This window comes from Bos indicus x Bos taurus, chromosome 11, assembly GCF_003369695.1.
Source record: "Bos indicus x Bos taurus breed Angus x Brahman F1 hybrid chromosome 11, Bos_hybrid_MaternalHap_v2.0, whole genome shotgun sequence".
NCBI classification, from domain to species: domain Eukaryota; kingdom Metazoa; phylum Chordata; class Mammalia; order Artiodactyla; family Bovidae; genus Bos; species Bos indicus x Bos taurus.
In genome coordinates, this window is record NC_040086.1 from 21,600,676 (window position 1) to 21,613,341 (window position 12,666).

General features: G+C 37.9%; 1 protein-coding gene across 2 annotated transcripts in view; it reads right to left on the reverse strand.

Annotated features, from left to right (window-relative positions):
* MAP4K3 (mitogen-activated protein kinase kinase kinase kinase 3) overlaps positions 1-12,666 on the reverse strand; it is a 183,245-nt gene that overhangs the window by 111,034 nt on the left and 59,545 nt on the right. For both annotated transcript variants that reach the window (XM_027555077.1, XM_027555078.1), the window contains exon 2: positions 11,092-11,149. In XM_027555077.1, coding sequence (XP_027410878.1) covers positions 11,092-11,149 — 58 coding nt within the window. The remainder of the gene's footprint in view (positions 1-11,091; positions 11,150-12,666) is intronic.

A 12,666-nucleotide genomic window follows, 5' to 3' on the forward strand; every position in this document is an offset into this window, starting at 1 on the left:
TGTTTCTTGTTGAGTTTGAGGTTTTATCTATGTCTGCTATTCCAGCCTGATAAATGGCCAGATTCTGACTTTCTCTGCTATTTAAGATTCCTGTCTCCACAGCTTGCTAATTAAACTGATTACATTATGCTCTTCAGAAGTTTGTTTGCTGATTTATCTTTTGTTTGTTATACAGCAATTTCTCCATGAAAGATATCCAACTTCAGTGGATACACTGGTTTTGAAGAAACATTATCTAACCTCAGTGAAGTTTATGTACTCATTTAATGTGCTAGCTTAATTTCAATTAGTATAATGCCCTCAAGGTCCATCCATGTTGCTGCAAACGGCAGATTTCCTTTCTCTCTTGGCTAAATAATACTCCGTGTATATATGTATACACATGCTCGCACACAGGGAGAAGGCAATGGCACCCCACTCCAGTACTCTTGCCTGGCAAATCCCATTGATGGAGGAGCCTGGTGGGCTGCAGTCCATGGGGTCGCTAAGAGTCAGACACGACTGAGTGACTTCACTTTCACTTTCCACTTTCATGCATTGGAGAAGGAAATGGCAACCCACTCCAGGGTTCTTGCCTGGAGAATCCCATGGACGGAGAAGCCTGGTAAGCTGCAGTCCATGGGGTTGCACAGAGTCGGACACGACCGAAGCGACTTGGCGGCAGCAGCAGCTCGCACACATGCACACACCCATATCTTCTTTATCCATTCATCCACAGACACTTAGGTTGTTTCTTTATCTGGGCAGTTGTGAATAATGACATAGGAGTGCAGGTATCTCTTCGATATCCTTTCATATCCTTTTGATATATACCTAGAAGTAAGACTGCTGGATCACACTGCAGTCCTATTTTTCATTTTTTAAGGAATCTTTAGTGTTTTCCACAGTGGCTACACCAATGTACATTCCCACCAACAGTGCACAGGGGTGCCCTGTTCTCCACCTCCTCACCAACATTTATCCCTGGATAAAAAATGGGATATTTTTATGATAAAAACCTAAAAACCTGCACAGCAAAGGGAACCTCAAGAAAATGAAAAGACAGTATGGGAGAAAATATCTGAGAATCATATATCAGGTAAGAGGTTAATATCCAAAAAAATATAAAAAACTCATAAAAGTGAATGGCAAGAAACCCCAAACAATCTGATTTAATAATGAACAGAGGAACTGAAGAGATATTTTTCTGAGGAAGACACACAAATGGCCAACAAGTATATAAAAGGTGCTCAGCATCATTAATCACCAGGGAAATACAAACACACCACAATAAGACATCACCTCACGTCTGTTAAAATGGTTATCATAAGCAATAAAAAGATAACAAGTGCAGATTAATTTTTATTGTGAAGATCTCTGGGACTACAATGTAATTTATAAAACATCAATAAAATGTAAACTTTGTTAGAAGCAACTGGTCTTAAATGGAAACTGGACTTTCTTCTATACTGGTGTATTATGGGAATACAGTAAATATTACATTTCTATTAGCCGTATTTCAGGTAAAACGCCAGAAGTCACTGGTCTGCATTACATAGTGAGAATCAAGAAGCCTTTCTGCAGGAAGATGAGATCATGAAGTGACATTATCTGGGTAATGTTGTTCTCTTTTCTATGAAAGTATTAATATTTCTATCTCTCATTAAATACTTGTCTTAGTATTGCTCAGATATTTTTTTTTTACCCACTTCATGAGTAAGGCTTAAAATAAATTTACAAACATATTTGTTATCCTCTGAGACTTTGGGGAAAAGGTAACATGGATGGATAATTTATGTAACAGGGCAGGAAATGCACTAATGAGCAGTTTTTAAAATAGAGACAAATTTACCCACCTAGGGGTAGTACCCGTCTAATTCCCTTAATACTAATTTCTAAAGAAAAGTTCTTTAATAGGTAAAAATCGATGACATATTGTTTCTAGGTGATATTCCAGTGACAGTTCTTGAATAGCAGCATAGGTAAGTCAATGGGCATAATAAAAACGGTTGATTTCTAACTTCAATTAAGTAGTCAATACTGTACAACAATTCCATCACTGTTAACTGGTCAGTTCCGTCTATTTTCTTACCCGGGTTCAAATCCTCAAAATAAAAACACTCAGATTGCCTCGTGGGGTAGACTACTGCTTGTGCCTCCAAAAGCCATTCTTTCCTTCTTCTTGGACATGTTAACGACTACTTTTCCCAGCCTCTTCATTTCCCTCTTGCATTTCTGCAGCCATTGAAGTTACGTTATAGCAACAAAATGAGCAACAAAAACGAACAGAACTGGTGTGTGACTTCCAACCTCACTTTTTAAAAAGAAAAGTTACTTGCCTTAAAATATCTATCTCTCTACCTGCAAGCTAAAGATGGACATACCAGTGACCCAACCTCACATCAGCAGATGAATGAGTGCTGCACTGGGTGATAAATCACAAGGAACAGGCATCCTTGAACAACCTCATGGAACAGAACTGAATTACCAACTTGTGCTTACCTCAGAACTGTTATATGACAGAGAAATAAATGTCAATTTTGTTTAGGTCACTTTATTTTGGGTATTTTTGCTATAGCAGTTAACCTGAATGTAATATGCTTCTTTTAAAAAATGTTTACCATTTGATACTGATTTACAATTTGTGCCAATTTCTGCTGTACAGCAAAGTGACTCAGTTATACATATATATACACATTCTTTTCCTAATACCCTTCTCAATATACCTCTTCACTGGTCTCTCTGTTTCCAATACTAATTTACATTTCAATTCATCTGCCACATTACTACCAGTTATCTTTTAAAACACAGACTAAATATTAGTCTTCTCCCTAATAATCTTCTGTGACCCATGGCTCTAGACTTTCTGGCATGGAACAAAGGTATTATGGTACCTAATCTGGCCCTAAGTATCTTTCTGGTTTTCATCCTTTATGGTCCACTCCCATCCTGGACCATGCCCCACTTTTTCCCATGAAGGTTCTTTAGCTCCAGCATCATTAGACTTCAGCTTTTTCCAATGAACAGAAAAACAAAACATAACTTTGTAAAATGAAAGACAGAGGAGGTAAAGAAAATTAAATCTGACTGAGCGACCAAAAAAAGGTGTGAAGAGACAGTATATACACATATGGTCACTAAAGTGATTAACTTCAGGGTATGCTCTTTCTGAGAAGCATCTGAAGATGTACTGATTATCCAGTGGCTGAAATGTCAACAGCATCAACATCCATAAAAAAAAAAAACACAAAATAAGCGGTTATTTAAATTATATGGATAATATACACTTTTTATTTAGGTGACATCCGTATAACAAAGTAGCATTTAGTATATTCCCAACACTGTGCCGCCATCACCTCTATCTAGTTTCAAAACACTTTATCGCCCCCAAAGGTGACCCCACACCCACTAAGCAGTCACTTCCCCTTCCTCCCTCTCCTCAGCCCCTGGCAACAACAAACTAGATTTCTGTCTCTTTGGATTTACTTATGCTGTATATTTCATATATTAATAAACAGAATATACAATAGGTGACCTACTGTGTTTGGCTTTTTAGCACAATGTTTCTGAGGTTCATCCTTTTTCATTTTGTAGTTTTATCAGTATGGATGATATAAATTTTACAAGCAGGAATATTTGTAAATGCAACATACTGAAACCAACCTAAAGGCTCACATATAGACCAGTGACTGAATTAACTACTGTATAGTCATATGATGGAGTAACTATACAGAATGAGAATTAATGTGGAATGGTTTCTCAGACATAATGTTAAATGAAAAGGGCAAAATTCAAAGGGATAGCTATAGTATGCTCTAGCTGTCTACCTTTTGTGAAAAAACAAAAAATAAGAAAATATTCAAGTACTGCCCGTTTGGGTAAACAAAACAACACAACATGGAAAGGATAATCTTGAGACCATAAATTGTGGTTATCAACAGGAGATGAATGAGAATAGAATACAAAACAGAATGATACTTCCCTAAATCATGTTCAAGTTTCATGTACTTCACAAATACTCTAAAGGAATGAAATCAAAGATGAATACAAACAGAAACAAATGAACTGGTCAGGTTTTCATGGGGTAAAATGCATCCCCTCAAAAGATACGGCGAAATCAACCTCCAGTATTTCTGAATGTGATCCTATTTGGAAATAAGGTCTTTGCTGTAATCTAGTTAAGATGAGGCCTTTATGGTGGTCTCTATAGCTGGTGTCTTCATATGAAGGAGAAATTTGAACACGGGGTGTTTGCTCTGAGATGATGGAGGTAAGGACTGGAACCATCTATAAGCCATGGAATACCAAAATTGTTGGCCATATTTTTCAGAGTTCTCAGTAGGAACCAACTCTGCTGACACCTTGATTTCCAACTTGTAGCCTCCCCTGTAGAGAATAAACTTCTGCTGTTTCAAGCCATCTAGTTTGTGCTATTTTGTTATGGCAGCCTAGAAACCATACAGACTTCAAAAGAGTAACATAAGCAATTTTGAAAGGGAGACGGAGAACCAGATTTTAGGATAATATATGTCCTCAGCCTACAGATCAACAGAATTCTGAACAATGACCTCCAGTTAGTAGCTGAGTTCTCAAGGGAGGCATAGGTTCACAATACTTTTATGTTCAAGGATTAAGAAAATAAATAAATATACTGTTGATAATGGAAATGAAGTTTCTCTCTGTTGGAGAAGGAAGTTACACATATGGAATGGAGAGAAGAGTATTAGATTGGTATTGGAGGTATAAGCGTGAAATGGTTTTCAACAAAGATAGATGGGGATAGGGGAGGGAAGAGGTGCGTGGGTATGTATATATTTATGTGTGCATATACACACCTATTTCCTGGCTCTATCCCTGAAGACAACCTAGTAGAAACCATGCATCAGTAGCAATAAACAGACCCAGCATTCAAAACAAAGGCTCAGGAACTCTTTCAGATTAAAACAAACAAACAAAAAACCTGAAGAGACCTGGCAACTGATTGCAACACATCCTCCTAGATTTTCTTTTTTCTAAAAACGTACTACTGGGGCAACTGACAAAATCTGAGTAAGAACTGTGGATTAAATAACAGCCCCGTAGCAGCATTAATTTCCTGATTTTGATCACCGTACTGTTATGTAAGGCAATGAATGACATTCCACTGTTTTAAGGAAATACACACGAAAGGTATTCAGAGGAAGAGGGTATTTTAAGTGTAGGAAAAGAAATAGAGAAATCTAGATGAAATATTAAAATTCTTTGTACTATTCTTTCCAATTTTCCCTAAAGTCTGAAATTACGTTAAATAAAACTGTAACAACTTAAGATTTAACATTGAAAATAATGAACAATGAGCTCTATAGTAGAGAGGCAAACTTTCAAAAAATATTGCTGGAGAACTGGGAATTATTCTAAAAATTCCAGGAAGCGCCTGTAACGCTTGAATACATAATAGCACAGGCTCTAAGAAAACATAAACTTGGATTTGAATTTGCTCCTCTGTTATACAGTCCTAGGCAAATTAATCTTTCTGTGTCTCTATTCTATGAGATGGGGATGCTAATACCACACCTACTGCATTGCCTCTCATTAGGAGGATTAATTGAGACAGTACAAAGGAAGAGCTCAGTATAGGGTCTGGCACATTGTCCTAAGCAAGCATCCAAAAAGTGGCTGCTGGAACTCTTATCATCATTAGCATTATTGTTGTTATGTGAGTTTGTGAATTTAAGGAAGATAATTCCACCATCTGGAAAAACATTAATAAGAAAGTTAATTTCTGTTGAACCAAGTTCTGCACATCATCATTATTTTCTGATTTCTGGGCCCGTGTGGAATTCTGCCAGGGGCTTCCCAAGTGGCACTAACGGTAAAGAACCTGCCAACCAATGCAGGAGACATGAGACGTGAGTTCGATCCCTGGGATAGAAAGATTTCCCTGGAGGAGGGCATGGCAACCCTTTCCAGTTTTCTTTTCTGGAGAATTCCATGGACAGAGGAGCCTGGCAGGCTACAGTCCATGGGGTCACAAACAGTCGGACATGGCCAAATTCACCTTTGTACCTTCTCTGATTTAGAAGACAAACCCAATATGATAGCTGCATTTTCCTGGTTTTTAATTTTAAAAGGACCTGTACTTCAGAGCCTATTAATGTTATTTTAAGTAACTCCAATAGTTCTAAGCGTTTGTAAGAGTACATGTGTGTGTGAGAGACTATGGGGAAAGTAAATGTTACCTTATACAACATTTTTAGACTTTAAAGACTAAATTGGATATATCAAAGATTCAAACTAAACATATAAAAAGGGCTCTTTTCTTTATCTGGTGGTGGTGGTTTAGGTGCTAAGTCACCTCTTGTGACCCCATGGACTGTAGCCTGCCAGGCTCCTCTGTCCACGGGATTCTCCAGGCAAGAATACTGGAGTGGGTTGCCATTTCCTTCTCCAAAACACTAAACTACTTAATTTTCACACCAATACTAGGAAGTAGAAACTATTGCTATCCCTACTGTGCAGAAAGGAAAAACAGGTAGAGCAGTTAAATATCTGCCAAGGTCACACAGTTTGCTGTGATGGAGCCTCAATTATAATCTAAGCATTCTGGGTCCAAAGTCCACATTCTTAACCACTATACCATGCGTGGTTTGATTTCACTATCCATCATAAAAACAACTGGGCTTCAAACTAAGCACTTCCTTAGTAACTTTAACTTTTCAGAACATAAATGAGAATCAGGCACACACAAAAAGGTACCATGAGAAGACAAGAGAGATAATGCACAGTTCAAAGGAAAGTTCTTCTGATAAACTCATAGCATGCTCTTTTTCATTAGATACAATTCTAACAAACCTGATTGTCCAATCTTCTGGCCAACAGTGCAACAGAAACAAGCAGACAGAGGAGGCAGATATAAAGGGCCAGACTTCAAAATCAAGAAATGTGCCTTATCATTTTGTCTTAATACAATACGTTGTCAGTAAATGTTAGTTGATGTAAAGAGAAGCAACTAGGGGATTCGCTGACAGTCCAGTGGTCAGGATTCTATTAAGTTGCTCAGCACGGCCATCAGAGAGATGGGAGTGGGGGGAGCAGGGGCAACTAGCGACACTGAGTGGGGACAGGTCATCATTTAGAGCCTTTTTCTAAGAGGCACAGTGACGTTTCTTTATTTGTCATGAGCTGCTGAAAACAACTTATAACTATTAGTTACATTATGATAACTATCCTACTCTCAGCATGCTATTTGAGATGAAATGCATTTGAGAAATACTTACAGATAATGGTTAAAACAACTTTGGCAATTTAAATAGAATTTTAGAAAATTTACCTCTATGAAATCCTTTATTTTCCAAAGTCACTGAGTATCTTCCATTATTGTATCTACCTCTGATATCCAAACAATACCATTATCAGCCATTATGTTACCCTTCATCAAATTCTATACAAAAAAATTTAAACAATTTTGCCCAAATACGGTTTCACTTAGCTTCATGTTCAGATTGGATATCAGTTATCAAGAAAAAGAGGAAAAACAACTACTTTGGATGCAAATTCTTAAAATCCTTTTCATTACACTTGACTATTTCAGGTTTAGTTTTTTGTTTTTCAAAATGTCAAAGACTAGATATTAGAATTCTAATTCAGAAAAATGAGTACATAACACTACCAATGAAGCTGTCCTCTTCTACCACATTCCAAATCAAACCTGAATCTTACCAGTCTTTGAGAGCTAACTCCCTACCCACAGAAGACCACATTAAACGATTCTATGGCGAGATAACTGGCAAAACCCAGTTATCTGGATTAAGGGGGGAAGTTCCACAGGACAAATGACTAAGGACAAAAGGCAGGAGGGACAAGGAAAAAAATAAAGAAGTGAAGGCAGAACCTATAGACATAAAAGAAGTTTGAGACATACCAACTAATTGTAACATGTGAAACTTATTTGTTATTAAGAAGCTCTTATTAATATTGTTAAGAGAAGACAATGGTATTATGATTATATTTTTATAAACTATATTAAGGCATATTTTAAAATCATACATGGGCTTCCCTGGTGGCTCAGCACTAAAGAATTCACCTGCCAATGCAGGAGACGCGGGGTGATCCCTGAGTTGGGAAGATCCCCTGGAAAAGGAAATGGCAACTCACTCCAGTATTCTTGCCTGCGAAATCTCAGGGACAGAGGAGCCTGGCAGACTACAGTTTGTGGGGTTGCAAAGAGTCGGGCATGACAAGAACTAAACTACAGCAACAATTAACCCATATCAAGTGCAAAATCAAAGATTTTTCTTTAGCAAATTCACCTAGTTGTGCAACCATCAGTATAATCAATTTTAAAATATTTCCATTACCCAGTAAGACCCCTCACATCCATTAACTATTAATCCCTTCTCACAAACACACCAGCTGACTAATCCTCTTTCTGACTCTGTAGATGTGTCTTTTCCGGACATTCCACATTAACAGAAACATCTGGCTCCTCACACTTCACAATTTTTAAGGTTCATTAGTGTCACAGCTGGAGAAGGCAGTGGCACCCACTCCAGTACTCTTGCCTGGCAAATCCCATGGATGGAGGAGCCTGGAAGAGTCGGACACGACTGAGCGACTTCCCTTTCACTTTTCACTTTCACGCATTGGAGAAGGAAATGGCAACCCACTCCAGTGTTCTTGCCTGGAGAATCCCAGGGACGGCGGGGCCTGGTGGGCTGCTGTCTATGGGGTCGCACAGAGTCGGACATGACTGACGTGACTTAGCAGCAGCAGCAGCAGCAGTGTCACAGCATGTATCAACAGCTTGTTTCTTTCTATTGCTGAATAGTATTCCATTGTATTGTATAGACATATTTTGTCTATTTACAGTTTTGTCTATTCATTTACAGTCTATTCATTTACAGTTAGGCTGCTGTAGGGCAGTTAGTTTGATGCCAACGTTTGCCTGTTAAGAATAACACTGCTGTGGACACGTGTGTGTAAAAGTTGCTGTGTAGGTAGATACACAGGAGTGGAACTGCTAGGTCATTGCTATTGCTATTGCTAAGTCACTTTACGGCAAACTAATAAACTTTTCAAGAAATGTTTAAAGTGTTTTAGATATATTAGCTTATTTAATCCCTACAACAGCCTTAAGAGGAAGCTATTACTATTATCCCCATTCTAGGGATGAGGAAGCAAAAGTCCATCCAAAAAGCTTAAGCAATGTGGTCAAGTCAGATGAGAATCAAAGTAGCTTGGCTTTAGCATCTGTGGTCATAACCACAAGGCCATATACTTCAAGCTCAATGACAAGTTAAACATTTCTCACAAGACATAAACAAATTAAAGAAATTTAATATAAAAATTCAGGTGGCTTCTAAGAACACAAAAGTTAATTAGTTAATTAATTAAATTTAAGTGTATATTTCATAACATATATATGGTAGTAATTCTTGTTATCTCTGAGTGGCAGAGTTGAAATGTATTCCATTTCTTTTTATTTAATTGTATTTTCATTTATTACAGTGATATATATATATATATAAAAGGCAGTATTTAAGATTAACATAAAACAAACAACTCACTAATCAGAAAGCAAATGACCTGATGAACAATAAGATTTTAAGTTCCTAATTTTTTAAAGGACATTTTAAGATGTCCTGAGTGAGTACTATGCATTGACCCTAAGTTGAGTGCTGTGGACATAAATCTGATTGCAACTTAGGAAAAAGAAAGGCAACTCTAGAATCACAGCTGTGGGAAAAGGTGCTCCTGTAGTAGGAGTCATCTTTATCAGAGGAGGGGTTAGGGAGAAAGGTTTCCCGAAAGAGAAGGCATTAAACTGATTTGAGGGAATGGTGTATGAACACACTGCTTCTAAGCAGACTCTTTCATCAATAACATAGCCTCTTCTTAATGATTAAAAACGGAGGCCCTGCTTCAAATGTCAAACCTTTCTTTTTTTGTCAGTTTGTCAATTTTGAATATCCACTAAAGAATAGGAGTTTCAAAGAAAAGGAAAAAAGCTTTGTCTTGTGATGTTAGAATATAATTAGAGCATAAAAAAAAATCTGTAAATACCTATAAATGAGAAAGTATTTTTTAAATTCATTATATTCGCGTGCAGTTTGATCACAGTCAGTCAAAGCACCCTTGAAACTTCATCTTCACAGCACTTCTAAGTGTGCTGATGATCAACATCAGGGGTGGGCAAACTACAAGCACAGGTGGCCTGGTTGGTCAAGAATGGTTTTTCGGCAACGAATAGTATTTACGTTCCAGGAGGAAGAAAGAGAGGAGGGAAGAGAGCGAGAACCATAAACAGAGACTACATGTGGTCCCAAAAGCCTACAATATTTTACTCTCGACCTTTACAGAAAAAGTTGTCTACAATTAAAAAATTATATATATTACTGGATGGAGCTGTGGCCATACAGAAAGGCATCAGCAGAAAGGCACTATCACTGAGGTGGAATTCAGTCTAGACACCAGTACACGTACGTACTTACGATGGGAGGGAGAAACCGGGGAGGAGAGGGGTTTTTAAGAGTACGCAGTTAGTTCAGAAAGACATGGGTTCTGCAGGGAGTGGGGGGAATTCAGGGATAGAATACAGTTGAAGCAGATGAAAAATAGGGAGCAGTCCTGGGGCTTTACAAGCTACTCCAGGTGGAAGGCAGCTATTCCAATATTAACGACCCATAAAATGTGAGAGTTAGGTTTACTGAGGAAACTGAGACTCAGAGCTAAAGTTACTTGCCCAAGTTCACAGAGCAGGAGTATGGGACACCAAGAACTGGTCTGCAAATACCAGATGCCAGTTCCGTTCTTTCCACTGCAGCACACTGCCTCTCGTCACTGGACAGAGTTAACCTGGACAAACCCCGCCATCACTGTGTGACAAGTGAGCTCAACGGAGTCCAGAGGCAACAGTCTCCTCAGGAGCTCCCCTTCCTCCTGCAGTCATCAGTGGTTTCTCAGGGAAGAACTGGGCATGGTGTCTACAGGTCTCAGAGAGGTGGAGGAGCAGACAACAGCCCTCTCTGCCAGATATTGGGAACAATAGAGAATGTTGACCAAACATCATTAAAACAAGCCTGAGATATCCAGTGGCTGAGGGCAGTAAGAAACACCAAATTTCAATGAATTTACCTGGTTCCAATTTTATTACTTTAATTGCTGCCAGTTCACCGGTGTTAACATTCCGTGCCTAAAAAACAAAAGAAGATAACTGTGAAAAGAAAGCTTTCATAAAAACTTTATGAAATGCTATTTTAGCTTACTACTTACATTGTCAATTATTCAGAATATTTTTTAAAGCAAGAATTGTAAAAGTGATTTATATTTACAAAACAAACAGTATATTCTTCCCAATGAATTTCAACATCAATCCAAGTATAAATTTAATGAGGATGATAATAACAGCAGTTAACAGAAACCTAGATTGTAGTATATCCAGGCACTATTCCAAGTGGTTTTCTATTTATTGAATGTTTACAGCAATCTTAAAAGGCAGGTACTAATGTAATAATATCAATAATATTCTCGTGTTGCACATGAAGAATTTGAAGCACAGAGAACTTGCCAAGACCGTATAGCTAGGGACATGCTGGGATTCAAACCCAGGCAGTCTGACTCCAGAGCCTGAGTTTTTTAAGCATTACATTCCACTGCGATTCACTCAAGTTCAATTCAGTAGCTCAATTGTGTCCGACTCTTTGTGACCCCACGGACTTCAGCACACCAGGCTTCCCTGTCCATCACCAACTCCCAGAGCCTACTCAAACTCATGTCCATCGCATTGGTGATGCCATCCAACTATTTCATCCTCTGTCCTCCCCTTCTCCTCTCACCTTCAATCTTTCCCAGCATCAGGGTCTTTTGCATCAGGTGGCCAAAATATTGGAGTTTCAGCTTTAGCATCAGTCCTTCCATGAATATTTAGGACTGATTTCCTTTAGGATGGACTGGTTGGATCACCTTGCACTCCAAGGGACTCTCAAGAGTCTTCTCCAACACCACAGTTCTAAAGCATCAATTCTTTGGTGCTCAGCTTTCTTTATAGTCCAACTCTCACATCCATACATGACTACTTGAAAAACCATAACTTTGACTAGATGGACCTTTGTTGGCAAAGTAATGTCTCTGATTTTCAATATGCTGTCTAGGTTGGTCATGGCTTCTCTTCCAAGGAGCAAGCGTCTTTTAATTTCATGGCTGTAGTCACCATCTGCAGTGATTTTGGAGCCCCCAAAATATAGTCTCTCACTCTTTCCATTGCTTCCTCATATATTTGCCATGAAGTGATGGGACCAGATGCCATGATCTTAGTTTTCTGAATGTTGAGTTTTAAGCCAACTTTTTCACTGTCCTGTTTCATTCAAAGAATTCTGAATTAACTAGCTTTAAACTTTTAACCTAAAAAAACTTTATGAAAATCATATACCTTTATATAACTGTAAAAACAAGCTCCTCATATCTGTTTAAACACATCTGATAGTATAAAGAAATCAATTCAATACAAACCAAATACATTTTACAAGCCACATATTAAAAGTAAAAACTATTTAAAAAAATCAACCCATAATATTAGATTGCCAGTGTTTACAAGTGTAATTACATGTAAGTAAGCAGAAATCATCTTTTCAATTTGTAGAAAAATGGTAGTTATTTTTGTAAATTTAAAATGTTTTATAATTGAATAAAAATTTTAAAAATATTTTAAAC